Genomic DNA, 15,603 nt, shown 5'->3' with positions numbered 1-15,603 from the left:
GAAACCCTTCTTCGCGAACGCGCAAGAAGCCTCGCGTTCCCGAAGGCCTATGATGATTGAGCATCGCAAATGCGACAGCTCTTTCGCGAACGTGAAGAGCAAAGTGCACTGGCCCTCCCCGGCCCAGTTTCCCTTACGCGAACGCGAGTGGGTTATCACGAACGCGAAGGCCTAGGCTCTCATGGCTTCGTGAACGCGAAGGGAAAATTTTCCCACTGCCCCAAATCCTTCTTCGCGAACGCGAGGGCACTCTCGCGAACGCGAAGAAGGAAACCAGAACTGGAGAAATCTGGTTTCTTGCATTGAGCTCCGAGGGGTCCGAAACTCACGCGAGCCACTCGGGACCCCGTCCAAAGGTACTAACAGGCCTGTAATCATAATACAGACTTGCTCGAATTCTCAAAACGCGAAAAACAACAACAAAACCAAGAATCATACCCCAAAAACCAAATTGAATCAAACTTTGAACTTCACGTTTTTCAAATTCGCCGAGTCATACTTAGACTATTCGGAATGACACCAAATTTTGCAAGCAAGTCTTAAATGACATTACGGAACTATTCCCAATCTCGGAATTCAATTTGAACCTCGATATTACCAAAACCCACTCCAAAACAAATTTAAGGAACTTCTAAAACCTTGAAGAACCAACTTTCGATATTAGGCGCCAAAACACTCCCGGGTCATCCAAAACCCGATCCGGACATACGCCCAAGTCTGAAATCATCAAACGAACCTATTGGAAGCGTCAATTCCCGATTCCGAGGTCGTTTACACAAAACATTGACCGAAGTCAAACTTGGCCTTTTAAGCCAACCTTAAGGAGCTAAGTGTTCCGATTTCAACCCAAACTGTTCCAAATCTACTCTTCCAAATCCCAAACCAACCAACCCCGCAAGTCATAAATCAGTAAAAGCAAGTATGGGAAGTCTTATTTAAGGGAACGGGATTCTAGAAAGCGAAATGACTGGCCGGATCGTTACATTCTCCACCTCTTAAATAAACTTTCATCCTCGAACGAGTTTAGATTCATACTTGAAGTGCTGAATAAGTGTGGATATCTTCTCCTTATGTCCTCCTCGGACTCCTAGGTTGCCTCCTCTACTGGTTCGCCCCTCCACTGAACCTTTGCTGTGGAAATCCTCTTGGATCTCAACTGCCGATCCTGTCTAGCAATAATAGCAACTGGCTCCTCCTCGAAACCCAAGCTCCCATCTAGCTGAATGGTACTGAAGTCTAACACATGAGACAAGTCGACATGGTACCTCTGGAGCATAGACACATGAAAAACTGGATGAAACCCTGATAGGTTGGGAGGTAAAGCAAGCTCATAAGCAAACTCCCCAACTCGCCTCAACACCTCAAATGGGCCTATAAACCTTGGGATCAACTTGCTCTTCTTCCTGAATCTCATAATACCTTTCATCGGCGAGACTTTCAAGAGGACCTTCTTACCGACCATAAATGATACATCACGCGCCTTCTGACCCGCTTAACTCTTCTGTCTGGATTGTGCTGTGTGAAGTCTCTTCTGAATCAACTTTACCTTTTCCAAGGCATCCCTTACCAAATCAGTACCGTATAACATAGCCTCTCCAGGATCAAACCACCCGATGGGAGAACGACATCGTCGACCATATAAAGCCTCAAATAGAGCTATCTCAATGCTGGACTGATAAGTGTTGTTGTAAGCAAACTCGGCTAAAGGCAAGAACTAATCCCACTACACTCCAAAGTCAATTACACATGCTCTCAACATATCCTCCAATATCTGAACTGTCCGCTCCGACTGCCCGTCGGTCTGTGGGTGAAATTCTGTGCTGAGATCTACGTGGGTCCCTAACTCACTATGTACGGCTCTCCAGAAATGGGAAGTGAACTGAGGGCCTCTATATGATATGATGGAAACAGGCACACCGTGCAACCGAACTATCTCCCGAATATAAATCTGGGCCAACCTCTCTAAAGTATATGTAGTCACAACCGGAATGAAGTGTTCCGTCTTGCTCAAACTATCGACAATGACCCAAACTGCATCAAACTTCCGCAAGGTCCATGACAATCCAACTACGAAGTCCATAGTGATGCGCTCCCAAATTCCACTCAGGTATAGTCATCTGTTGGAGTAGGCCACATGGCCTCTAATGCTCATACTTGACCTGCTGGCAATTTAGACTCCTAGCTACATACTCCACAATATCTTTCTTCATCCGCCGCCACCAATAATGCTGTCTTAGGTCACGATACATCTTCATAGCACCTGGATGAATAGAATACTGAGAATTGTGTTCCTCTTCTAGAATCCTCTCCCTCAAGCCATCGACATTAGGAACACATAGACGACCTTGGAGTCATAGAATACCATCCTCGCCAATAGAAACCTCCTTGGCACTACCCTGTAGTACTGTCTCTCTGAGAGCTGCCAAGTGCGGATCATCAAACTGCCGAGCCCTGATCTGCCCCTATAATGAATACTGGGCAACAACACATGGGAGAATTCGGCTGGGCTCTAAAATATCCAACCTCACAAGTCTGTTAGCCAAGGACTGAATGTCCAAGGCTAATGGTCTCTCCTCTGCTGCAATGAAAGCCAAGCTACCCATACTCTCTGCCTTCATGCTTAAGGCATCTGCGACCACATTTGCCTTGCCCGGATGATAAAGAATGGTGATGTCATAATCCTTTAGTAACTCAAGCCATCTACGCTGACTCAAATTGAGATCCCTTTGCTTGAACAAATTCTGTAAACTGCGATGAACAGTATAAACCTCACATGACACCCTGTACAGATAATGCCTCCATATCTTAAGAGCATGAACAATCGCGGCTAACTCCAAGTCGTGCACAAGGTAATTCTTCTCATGCATCTTCAGCTGACGCGAAGCATATGCAATAACTCGCCCTTCCTGCATCAATACACAACCCAAGCCAACATGTGAAGCATCAGAATACACTGTATACATCCCCGAACCTGAAGGCAACACTAAGACCGGTGTCTTGAGCTTCTGAAAGCTCGCCTTAAAATCATCATACCAATGGAACAGAGAGCCATTCTGAGTCTATCTAGTCAAGGGTGCTGCAATGGATGAAAAACCCTGCACAAACCGGCGATAATAACCTGCCAACCCTAGGAAACTCCTGATCTCAGTCACCGAAGTGGGACGCGGCCAACTTTGTACCGCCTCAATCTTTTTGGGATCCACCTTAATACCCTCTCCTGATACAACATGCCCCAAGAATGCCACATACTCTAGCCAAAACTCATACTTGGAGAACATAACATATAGCTTTTGTTCTCGCAATATCTGAAGTACCACTCTCAAATGCTGCTCGTGCTTCCCCAGGCTACGTGAGTATATCAAGATGTCATCAATGAAGACAATAATAAAGGAATCAATATAAGGCCTGAACACCCGGTTCATTAGATCTATAAACGCCACTAGGGCATTAGTCAAGCCGGAAGACATCACTAGAACCTCATAATGGCCATATCTAGTACGAAAGGCAGTCTTCAGAACATTTGAGTCCCGAATCTTCAATTGATGGTACCCCGATCTCAAGTCGATCTTAGAAAACACCCCAGCGCCTTGTAACTGGTCAAGAAAATCATCAATACGCGACAACAAGTACTTGTTCTTGATGGTAACTTTGTTCAACTGGCGATAATCAATTCACATTCTCATAGTCCCATCTTCTTCTTCACAAATAACACTGGTGCACCCCAAGGTAACACACTCAGTCTGATAAACCCCTTCGCTAACAACTCTTCAAGCTGCTCCTTCAACCCTTTTGGAGCCATACGATACGGTGGTATAGATATAGGCTGGGTACCTGGAGCCAAGTCAATACAGAAATTAATATCACGATCTGGTGGCATGCCTGAAAGGTCAAAAGGAAACACATTGGCGAACTCCTGAACTATTGGCACTGAATCAATCATTGGAGACTTTGCGGTGGTGTCCCGAACATAAGCTAGATAAGGCAAACAACCCTTCTCAACCATATGCCGAGCCTTCAGAAAAGAGATGACCCGACTAGATGTACTAACAGAGGAACCCTTCCACTCCAATCTCAGCAACTCTAGCATTGTTAAAGTAACAGTCTTGGCATGGCAATCAAGAATAGCATGATATGGAGATAACTATTCCATGCCTAAGATGTCCTCAAAGTCGATCATATCAAGTAACAGAAGGTCCGCCCTAATCTCGTAACCACATAATGTAACGACACATGACCGGTAGATCCGATCCACAACCACAGAATCGCCCACATGAGTGGACACATAAACAGGAGTACCCAAGGGCTCACGAGGAATATTTAGAAAATGAGAAAACAAAGATGATACATATGAATAGGTAGACCCTGGATCAAATAATACCGAAGCTTCCCTACCACAGATGGAAATAATACCTGTGATCACAACATCTGAGGCCACTGTATCTGGTCTGGTCGGAAAAGCATAAAATCTGGCTGGAGTGCTGGCTGGCTGGCCTCCATCTGGCTGAGCAATAGCTGGATTGCCTCCCCCTACCGGAGCTCCACCTCTAGGATGACCCCTACCAGCCTGTCCCCCACCTCTGGGTGGTCGGGCGGCTGGTGCTGCAATCATGGGTTGATGACCCTGCTGTACTGCCTTGCCCTGAAGTTTGGGACATGTCCTCTTTATATGACCCGGATCTCCACACTCGTAACAACCTCTCGGTACCATAGACTACTGTCCTGAAGTCTGACCCTGATGGCCTGAATACCCACTGGAAGAACCTTGAATGGCTGGTGGGCGATATGAACTCTCTGGCATGGCACTGAAATAGGCACCGGAAGAACCTTGATGAACTGGCGGATAATAAGAACTCTCTAGCATAACACTAAAATAGGGTCGCGTTGGAGCACCCCGAGGAGGTGGCGGTGATGGATGTGTGGGCCTACTGGGCTGACCCCTCCCAAACTGACCTCTTCCCCTAGCCGGGGCACCTCTAAACTCTCCAGAGAATCGGGTCCTCTTGTCTTGCTGCATCTGCTCTCTACCCCTCTGGCGGTAACCCTCAATCCTCCGAGCAATCTCTACCACTAGCTGATAATCAGTACCCATCTCCACCTCTCTATCCATGCTAGCCCGAATATAGGGGTGTAACCCCGCAACAAATCTCCGCACTCTCTCTACATCCGTAGGAAGTATCATAAGTGCATGGCGAGACAACTCAGAAAATCTTTCCTCATAGTCGGTCACAGACATCTGACCCTGCTCGAGCTGCTCGAACTGACACCAGAACTTTTCCCTCTGGGAGGGTGGAATATACCTATCCAAGAAAAGCCGTGTAATCTGGTCCCAAGTCATGGGAGGAGAATCCATTGGTCGACCAAGGAGATAAGTCTTCCACCATCTACGGGCCCTGCCCTCCAATTGGAAAGTAGTGAAATCCACCCCATGCGACTCCAATATCTTCATGTTTTGCAGTCTGTCCTTGCACCTATCAATGAAGTCCTGGGGATCCTCATGTCGCTCACCCCTGAAGATAGGAGGGTATAGCCTAGTCCATCTGTCCAATAACTTTTGCGGATCGCCGTCCGCAGCCGGTCTGGGCTCAGGTACAACCGCTATAATTGGCGGGGCTCCGTCCACGGGTCGTATACCTGGGGTCTGATATTTGTCGCTACATGCCCAGGAGCATGAGTAGTAGGGGTATGTGCTCCCTCTCACGCCTGAGATGTGGCTGGGTCTACTGGAAATAAACCAGCCGGGTCATAGAATCCAAGAACCGCATCATATGACCCATGACCTCCTGAAAGCCCGGTGCTATCATGAAATCTGCCGGGACAGGCTCTGCTACGGGCACCTCTCCCTGCTCTTCAATGATGGGATCCTCAATTGGGGCAACTCTGGGACGTCTTCATCCCCGACCTCGGGCCGGTGCCCTCCTACGGCCTTTGCCTCGACCTCTAGCAACGGGGGGAGTAGCTCCTCCCGGGTCCGGAACATCTGTCATGCGCATTCTCACCATCTGTGAGAGAATAAGAGAATGGAACTTAATATACCATCAACTGCACGATAGGAAATGAATAAAGAGTACTTTCCTAACACCCTGTAGCCTCTCGAAGATAAGTACAGACGTCTCTGTACCGATCCGCAAGACTCTACCAGGTTTGCCCATAACTTGTGAAACCTACATGAACCTACTGCTCTGATACCATATTGTCATGACCTAATTTCATTATAGGCCGTGATGGCACCCAACATCATTACTAGGCAAGACAACACTGATCATCTACTGATTTCCCATTTAAATATATTTCTAAGTTGATAAAATTTTTCATTTGTCAAGAGACTTGGAAATTTAACCGTGAAGCAAAACTAAACAGAAGCAACGAATACAAGGCGTAATTGTGTATACAATACCAAAAATCATAGTCTACCAGTGTATGTGCCAAGATCTGGTGTCACAAGTATGTGGGCAATCTAGTAGAATATACAAAACCATACTAACCTACTGTCTGAAAGGAAATAGACAGAAAATAAAATATAAGAGAGACTCCAGCTGTTGCAGAACAACTCAAAAGGGCAGCTCACCGAGAAAGTCTCGAGCTGGGGGTCAAATCTATGCGCCAGGATGGTGACCAAATGTACTTGCCTCAAATCCTGTACAATCAAGTACAAAAGTGTAGCGTGAGTAGATAAAAATATGTACCCAGTAACTATCTAGTCTAACCTCGAAGAAGTAGTGATGTGGGGTCGACTTCGACACTTACTAGGGCCAACAATATAATAATGTATGATTCTACACAAGCATGATATACAAAACAAGAAATAACTAAACAGTTCTTTTATCGTATTTAAGAGCCCAAAACACTTCCTTTATTTAAGACAAATAATCTCGCAACAATAAATTATACAAGTTTTAAGTAGTTTTCAACTCTATCATCACACACAAATACCATCGAGGATGTTCGGCCCGATCCAACATAAATGTAAACTCTGCACTGCCGAGGGTCGAACGACGCGAACCATAGATGCATCTATTCACCCCGCTCGTGAATCATACATGCGACGCGGTCAAATATAAATTTAGAGATTTACCCCGCTCGCGAATCATACGTGCGACGCGGTCAAATATAAATTCGATTATTTAAATCAAAATTCTTTCTTATTCCTTAAAAATAAAATAAAAGACAATTCAACTTGAAGCCTTTAAATCCTTAGAAATTCCCAACTTAATTCCATTTGTTACAAATAGCAAGTATAGTCAAATAATGGTATCCACGAAGCATGATGTAAACCTAAACTACCCGGACATAACATGAATAGTAGCTACGTACGGACTCTCGTCACTTCGTGCGTACATTGCCCCCACAAATAATTACATATTAATTAAGTTCACCTATGGGAAAATTTCCCTCTTACAGGGTTAAAAAAGAGACTTACCTTGCCCCGAAGCTTACTTCCGAACTCAAGAATGCGCTCAAACCCTCAAACCGGAGCCAAACAATCCAAAAATATTCAATTGGGTAAAAACTAATCAATATAGGCTCAAAAGTTCATATTCCCACTATTAGAGTGATTACTCAACCCAAATTGCAAGATTCCTAAAATTCACCCCCGGACCCACGTGCTCGGATTTCCAGAAATTTTCGAAGAAAATTGTTACCCATAACCTTAGGAACATAAATATATGATTTTCATTAAGTTTCATGGTAAAAATCTCATTCTTGTCAAACCCTAGGTTTTCCTCTAAATCCATGATTTTCACAAATTTACATGTTAAAATATACCCATAATTTATGTATTAAACTTACATTAGGTAGAAATATCTTACCTCACAAAGCTAGGTTGAAATATTCCTTTTTGAAGCTTCAAAATCGCCCAAGTATGTGAAAAATGGCTAAGTCCCATATTTAAAACAAGCTTCTACCCAGCTGTGAAACCCTTCTTCGTGAACACGTAAGAAGCCTCGCGTTCGCGAAGGCCTACGATGACTGATCATCGCGAATGCGACAGCTCTTTTGCGGACGCGAAGAGCAAAGTGCACTGGCCCTCCCCGACCCCATTTCCCCTATGCGAACGCTAGTGGGGTATCGCGAACACAAATGCCTAGGCTCTCATAGCTTCGCGAACGCGTGAGTCTAACCGCGAAGGGAAAATTTGTCCTCTGCCCCAAATCCTTCTTCGCGAATGCGAGGGCATTCTCGCGAACGCGAAGAAGGAAACCAGAACTAGAGAAATCTGGTTTCTTGCATTGAGCTCCGAGGGGTCCGAAACTCACCCGATCCACTCGGGACCTCGTCCAAAGGCACTAACAGGTTTGTAATCATAATACAGACGTGCTCGAATTCTCGAAATGTGAGAAACAACAACGAAACCAAGAATCATACCCCAAAACCAAATTGAATCAAATTTTGAACTTCAAGTTTTCCAAATTCGCCGAATGCGCCGAGTCATACTTAGACTACTCGGAATGACACCAAATTTTGCGAGCAAGTCTTAAATGATATTACAGAACTACTCCCGATCTCAGAATTAAATTCAAACCTCGATATCATCAAAACCTGCCCCAAACCAAATTTAAGGAACTTCTAAAACCTTCAAGAACCAACTTTCACTATTAGGCGCCAAAATGCTCCCGGGCCATCCAAAACCCAATCCGGACATATGCCCAAGTTCGAAATCATCATACGAACCTATTGGAACCGTCAATTCCCGATTCCGAGGTCGTTTACCCAAAACATTGACCGAAGTCAAACTTGGCCTTTTAAGCCAACCTTAAGGAGCCAAGTGTTCCGATTTCAACCCAAACTCTTTCAAATCCCGAACCAACCATATCGGCAAGTCATAAATCAATAAAAGCAAGTACGAGAAATCTTATTTAAGGGAACATGGTTCTAGAAAGCAAAACGACCGGTTGGGTCGTTACAACAAATATACCAACAAGTCATAATTCTCTCAAGTCAAGGTTAGATACAACACTTACCTCTTGCGCAACCAACTCAATAGTCAACCACAATGTTGCCTTTCGAACAAGACTCCAAACCAACCAAATCTAGCCAAATATCATTCCAATAATTCAATTCCCCATTACTCTACATGAGTGTTTTTTACATCAAATCTAGGGTTTTCATGGATGAAATTAGGGATTTGGGTAGAATTTAGGGATTTTACAAAATTGAGATTTAGATCTCAACTTACGAAGCTGTCAGTCTAGAATAGCTACTGGCTCTTCCTCATAGGCTAGATTTTCATCAGGCTGCACCATGCTGAAGTCCAAAACATTTGAGCAATCCTCATGATACTTCTGAAGCGTGGAAATGTAAAATATCGGATGTACCCCTGCTAGGCTAAGAGGCAATGCAAGACTATTAGAAACCTCCCAACTCTCTCTAAGATCTCGAACGAGCCAATAAACCTCGGGCTCAACTTTCCCTTCATACCAAACCGCATCACGCCCTTCATAGGCGACCCTTGGAGAAGAACCTTCTCACCCACCACGTAAGCTACATCTCAGACCTCCGATTCGCATAACTCTTCTGTCTAGACTGAGCTGTACAAAGTCGCTCCTGGATCACCTTAACCTTCTCCATAGCATCATGAACCAAGTCAGTGCCCAACAATCTAGCCTCTCCAGGCTAAAACTCACCAATTAACGAATGACATCGCCTCTCATATAATGCCTCGCATGGCGCCATCTTAATACTCGACTGGTAACTATTGTTGTAGGAGAACTCTGTTAGAGGTAAGAACTGGTCCCATGAACCTCTGAAATCCATAACATAGGCGAGTAACATGTCATCTAAGATTTGAATAGTGCGCTCAGACTATCCGTCTATCTGAGGATGAAATGATGTACTCAACTCGACTCGTGTTCCCAATTCACACTGCACGACTTTACAGAAATGTGATATGAACTGTGTGCCTCGGTCAAAAATGATAAAAATGGGCACGCCATGCATGTGGATAATCTCCTGGATATAAATATGAGCTTACCGCTCTGAACAATAGGAAGTAGCCATCGGAATGAAGTGTGCAGACTTAGTCATCCGATCCACAATAACCCAAACTGCATCAAATTTTCTCAAGGTCCGTGGTAAGCCTACCACAAAATACATAGTGATGCGCTCCCACTTCCACTACGGTATCTCCAATCTCTGAGTCAATCCACCCGATTTCTGATGTTCATACTTCACCTATTGATAATTCAAACACTGAGATACATAAGTAACAATGTCTTTCTTCATCCTTCGGCACCAATAGTGTTGTTTCAAGTCACGATACATCTTTTATGACACATGGGTGAATGAAATAGCGCAAACTGTGAGACTCCTCAAGGACCAACTCTCTCAGCCCATTAATATTTGGAACACAAATCCATCCCTAAAGCTGCATAACACCATCATCACCAATCACAACCTCCTTAGCACCTCCCCGCTTCACTATAACCTTCGACACAAACAAGTACGGGTCATCAAACTGGCGATCCTTGATACGCTCCAACAACGAAGACTGTGCTACAACACAAGCAAGAACCGGCTTAGCTTCGAAACATCCAATCTCACAAACCGATTGGGCAAATCCTAAACATCCATGGCTAGTGGATTCTCTGCTACCGGTAAATATGCCAAACTACCCATGCTCTCTGCCTTTCGACTTAATGCAACGGCTATTACATGGGCTTTCCCCAAATGATATAATATGGTGATATAATAGTCTTTTAACAACTCTAACCATCTCCACTGCCGCAAATTAAGGTCTTTCTGCTTGAATAGACGCAGGAGACTCTGATGGTCGGTATAGAGCTCACATGGAATGCTGTATAGATAGTGATTCCAAATCTTCAGCGTGTGAAGAGTGGCTGCCAACTCTAAATCATTGATAAGTGTGGATTTTAACCACTTATTAGTACCTTCTTGCTTTAGTTTTAGTTCGAAAGTAGTGATTTTAATTTCCAAAACTATTGAACTTGTGCGAATTGCACGCATGTTGGAGGTTTTTAGCTTAATGAATAAATCTAACTCAAAAAGGAGTATTCCACCTCAAAAAGGCAAGAAGGATAACTGCAGGTAGAAGTGCAGTCCACATATAAGTAATTATGTGGCCGCAGATGATTATGAGGTCTGTAAGCCACAAAAACAAACCTTGAAGCCTCTGAGGAGTTTTGAAGAAGTGTGGCCCTCACACCAAATTGTGCGGCCGCAAAAGCTGGTCGCACTAACAAAGTTTGACAAGTTCAGAGAAGGTTCAAAAGACCAAGTGTGAAGCCTCGTGAAAGTGCGGTCCACAACCAAATTGTCCCGCCGCAGAGATAATTGTGCGGCTGAAAATTTCCTCCCATTGCTAGAGAAGAAGAAATGTGTGGACTGCGCATGAAATTGTGCGGCTGCAGAACCTTCCGAAGGGCATCTTTGTCAGTGAAGTTTTGGACACTATAAGTTGACGAGAAACACCTTTTTAGGGAAAGTTTTGTATTCCTAGCAGTTGTAGCGGTTATATTTTACCCCTTTGGGAAATTTGTGACCAATATTGGAGAAGATCCATTAATTTTATATTTTAATTATAGTTTATGGCTTTAATTACTTCTTCTATTTTATTTTCTATGTCATCTAGTATGAGTAGCTAGATTTTATCTAAGATTGTAACCCAACCCTAGTGTGTAAATTTTATGGGTTGTAATGTAATGCTTGTTTATGATTGGGTATTGTTTATTTAGCTTTTTTTAATGCATTTTATATAGAATTAATGGTTGCAACCATTGATTCATACCTATTTGACTTAGTTCTTACTTGAGAAAGAGGAACCTAGTCTAGGAAAATTTGACTAACAAGAAAGTGAGCTAGTTAATGTTTTGACTAGTTTGATTAAACGGTTTGAACTAGAGATAGGGAAAAACTGACTTGTACTCATATCAATTGCTTAGATTGATACCCATTTGGAATTGAGAAAGCCAACTAGGCATAATCGCTCTATGATCGAGAGGTATTGTGTGGCTACTTGCAAATTGAGAGTCATAATACACCCCAATATATTGAACAAGCATTAACTTAGTATACCCGTTAGGTTTACACCTAGGTAGAGGTTACATCCCTAGGCTTTTCCTTAATTGATAAAAACACCAAAAACAGTTTACTCTCTCTAGTAGCTTTCACTTAGTTTAATTTGTTAGTGTTAAAACTGGACAACAATTTCCTTTTTTTTTTGTAAGCATAATTTAGTTATTTCACGTTCTTTCTTCAAGTATTTACCTCAACACCCATTGTACATTCCCTGAGAAATTTGACCCCGACTCTAGTTGGGTATTATAATTGAAATGATTGTTTCCCACTTAATATCGAGTGTGGACTTGGACGTGATCAATGTTTGGCATCGTTGCCGTGGAGGTTTTACGGTGTTATCTATATACTTGAGTTATTTTCTTGGAATATCTTCTTTTACTTTTGTGATTCTAATTTGTTGAAGTGATCGTAGGTACAAAATGGCAAACAACGAACTTGGAAACGTGCCATTGGGAGAGATGGATGGTGAATAGGAGCAACTTGATGAAATGCCTCAAGCTCCACAAAAATATCGCCGAGTCCATGTTCAACAAGACAATGTACCTCCACCCCCACCTCCACCACCATAACCACAAACGGTGCAACATCAGATTTTTCTCAATGAAGGTTATGCAAGTGCCATATTACCCCACGCAGGGCGGGAGATTTTTAAATTATCAATGTGATGCTTACTTTTCTTGAGCGACAAGGCTATTTTACCGAGGCGCTGAGTCAAAATGCTTACAAACATTTGAAGGGCTTTCGACATTTTACTTGCCAAGTATGGAGTTACTCACAAGGCCACAACTCCCTATCACCCATAAGCTAGTAGTCAAGTGAAAGTCTTCAACCAGAAAATAAAGAGTATCTTGTCTAAAACAGTGAATGTAAATCGGACGGATTGGTCCAAGAAGCTTGATGATGCGTTATGGGCATATAGGACGGCTTACAAAACACCTATCGGAATGTCCCCATACTGGTTAGTATTCGGGAAAGCTTGTCATCTTCCGGTGGAACTAGAGCACACGGCAATGTGGGCCTTGGAGAAATTGAATCTTGATTGGGATGTAGCCTCTAACTTGCGGGTTACACATTTGAATGAATTGGATGAATTTCGGTACTATTCTTATGAGAGTTCATCCTTGTACAAAGAAAAGATGAAATATCTTCATGACAAGTATATTTGAACAAAGAGTTCAAGGCCGGTGATCTAGTGTTGTCGTTTAACTCATGTTTGAGGATGTTTCCCGGGAAGCTTAAGTCCAAGTGGAGTGGTCCGTTTGAAATTGTTGGTGTGACACCCTTCAGCGCATTGGATTTGAAGAACAAGAACAATGAAATATTTCACGTCAATGGTTATCAGGTGAATCACTACATAGGAAAAACTTGAGAGAGCCACATAGTGGCGGTTATTTATTTCAGTTGAGGATTCTATGACATTGCATTGTCCCGCGACGTTAAATAAATTGAGGGGTATAGTACATGCCGTCCAAGTCAGGTTTCACGTAAAAATATATATAAAAATAATTTTCTTTGTAATGACTCGGCCGGTCGTTTTGCTTTCTAGAACCCCGTTCCCCAAAATAAGACTTCCCGTACTTTCTTTTACTGATTTATGACTTGCGGGGATGGTTGGTTTGGGATTTGGAAGAGCTTGGGTTGAAATCGAAACACTTGGTTCCTTAAGGTTGGCCTAAAAGGCCAAGTTTGACTTCTATCAACATTTTGAGTAAACGACCTCAGAACCGGAATTTAACGATTCCATTAGGTTTGTATGATGATTTCGGACTTGAGCATATGTCCGGATTGGGTTTTGGATGACCGTGAGCGTTTTGGCGCCTAATAGTGAAAGTTGGTTTTTGAAGGTTTTTAGAAGTTCTTAAAATTTGGTTTGGAGTAAATTTTAGTGATATCGAGGTCCAAACGGAATTCCAAGACCGGAAATAGTTCTGTAATGTCATTTAATACTTGCACGCAAAATTTGGTGTCATTCCGAGTAGTATAAGTATGGTTTGGCGCTTTAGAAGTAAATTGAAGAACTTGAAGTTCTTAAGTTTGATTCAATTGGTTTTAGGGTGTGATTCTTAGTTTTGATGTTGTTTCGGGCGTGGCCACGGAGGCCCTGAGCGTCAATCAGATGAGGCCCGGACCAAGTTGAAAGTTTGGAGCAAGAGTTGAAGCTCCAGCTACTGTCATAACTGCACATGCAGTTGGTCAGCCATGGGTGTGAGCTCGCAGGTGTGGGCCAGGCACCGTAGAAGCGACCAAGGAAGGGCAACCCAGGTTCCGCAGAAGCGGGACCGCAATAGCGGGAGAACATTCGTAGAGGGAACCCCCTAACCGGCCCAGTCAATTCTGCAGAAGCGGACCCACGTCCGCATAAGCGTGACCGCAAATGCGGTCAACGCATCGCAAGTGCGCAAATCGCTGGAGCAGTGCACTTCATTTAATACGGGACTTAGGCATTTTTGACTCATTTCACTCCATTGTGGGCGAATGCTGGAGCTTCTTGAGAGGGATTTTCATCTAGCTTTTGGAGGTAAGTAATTTCTATCTATTGTGAGTTCAATACATAGATTTTGGGTAGATTTCAACATGAAAATTGGTAGAAATCATGGGACAGTTGAAAAAACTAGGGTTTGACAAGAATGAGATTTTTACCATGAAATTGACCATGAAACTTAATAATAATCACATATTTTTGTTCCTTAGGTTATGGGTAACAACTTTCTTCCAATATTTTTGGAATCCGGGCACGTGGACCCGGGGGTGAATTTTAAGTATCTCGCAATTAGAGTTGGGGACTTACTTAAATAGTTGGGATATGAACTTATAAGCCTATATTGATTAGTTTTTACACTATTTGGATAGTTTTGGATTATTCGGCACCAAATTGAGGGTTTGGGCATAAGCTTGGACTGGAAAGTAGACCTTGAAGCGAGGTAAGTCTCTTTTCTAACCTTGTAAGAGGGAAATTTCCCCATTGGTGAACTAGATTAATATATGATTATTTGTGGGGGATACGTACGCACGAAGTGACGAGAGTCCGTACGTAGCTACTATTCTTGTTATGTCCGGGTAGTTCTAGGCTTACACCATGCTTTGTGGGTACCGTTATCTGAACATACTTGTTGATTTGCATTGAATGGAACTAAGCTGAGGATTTCAAGATTTTAAGTAAATTATTATTTTGAAAAGAATTTAGAAGAACTTTGTTATATTTATATTTAACCGTGTCACAAGTATAATCCGCGAGCGGGGTGACTATTTCCACTACTCTCATGGGAGCGGGCCATTTGCCTCGGCAGGTTAATAGATGCATCTATGGTTCGCGACGTTCGACCATCGGCAGTGCACAGTTTACATTTATGTTGGATCGGACCGAACTTCCTCGGTGGTATTTGTGTGTGATAATAGAACTGAAGCTCTTTATAATTGTATAATTTGCTTCTTGAAAGGTTACTTGTTTTAAATGAAGAAAGTGCCTTGGATTCTTAAATATGATGGAAGGACTTTTTAGTTATTATTCTTGTTCTGAGCTTATTGTCATCTACATATATTATGATTAAATTTGGAACTTAATATTATTAT

The 15,603-nt window shown here is 43.0% G+C and overlaps 2 protein-coding genes across 2 annotated transcripts; both read right to left on the bottom strand.

Annotated features, from left to right (window-relative positions):
* Nucleotides 1-1,492: 1,492 nt before the first annotated feature.
* On the bottom strand, nucleotides 1,493-2,963 carry LOC138909146 (uncharacterized). The gene is made up of 3 exons (XM_070200328.1): nucleotides 2,529-2,963; nucleotides 2,363-2,462; nucleotides 1,493-1,701 (listed from the first exon to the last, which is right to left on the bottom strand). Exons 1-3 carry the CDS (start codon nucleotides 2,961-2,963, stop codon nucleotides 1,493-1,495), a joined length of 744 nt encoding a protein of 247 aa, XP_070056429.1.
* A 1,178-nt stretch (nucleotides 2,964-4,141) lies between these two features.
* LOC138909144 (uncharacterized) lies at nucleotides 4,142-4,708 on the bottom strand. The gene has a single exon (XM_070200327.1). The coding sequence runs from the start codon at nucleotides 4,706-4,708 to the stop codon at nucleotides 4,142-4,144; it is 567 nt and encodes a 188-aa protein (XP_070056428.1).
* Nucleotides 4,709-15,603: the final 10,895 nt, after the last annotated feature.

The sequence above is a fragment of the Nicotiana tomentosiformis genome, chromosome 4, assembly GCF_000390325.3.
Source record: "Nicotiana tomentosiformis chromosome 4, ASM39032v3, whole genome shotgun sequence".
Lineage (NCBI taxonomy): Eukaryota > Viridiplantae > Streptophyta > Magnoliopsida > Solanales > Solanaceae > Nicotiana > Nicotiana tomentosiformis.
This window is presented reverse-complemented; position numbering and strand designations above follow the sequence as displayed.

What these genes read in the sequence shown, in the direction of transcription:
- LOC138909146 (XM_070200328.1), bottom strand. Translation starts at nt 2,963, where the DNA reads ATGTATACAGTGTATTCTGATGCTTCACATGTTGGCTTGGGTTGTGTA. An exon ending in AGTCCTTGGCTAACAGACTT is followed by an intron (nt 2,463 to 2,528) that starts GTGAGGTTGGAT and finishes TATTCATTATAG; the next exon opens with GGGCAGATCAGGGCTCGGCA. An exon ending in GGTTTCTATTGGCGAGGATG is followed by an intron (nt 1,702 to 2,362) that starts GTATTCTATGAC and finishes TCTTGCCTTTAG; the next exon opens with CCGAGTTTGCTTACAACAAC.
- LOC138909144 (XM_070200327.1), bottom strand. Translation starts at nt 4,708, where the DNA reads ATGGTACCGAGAGGTTGTTACGAGTGTGGAGATCCGGGTCATATAAAG.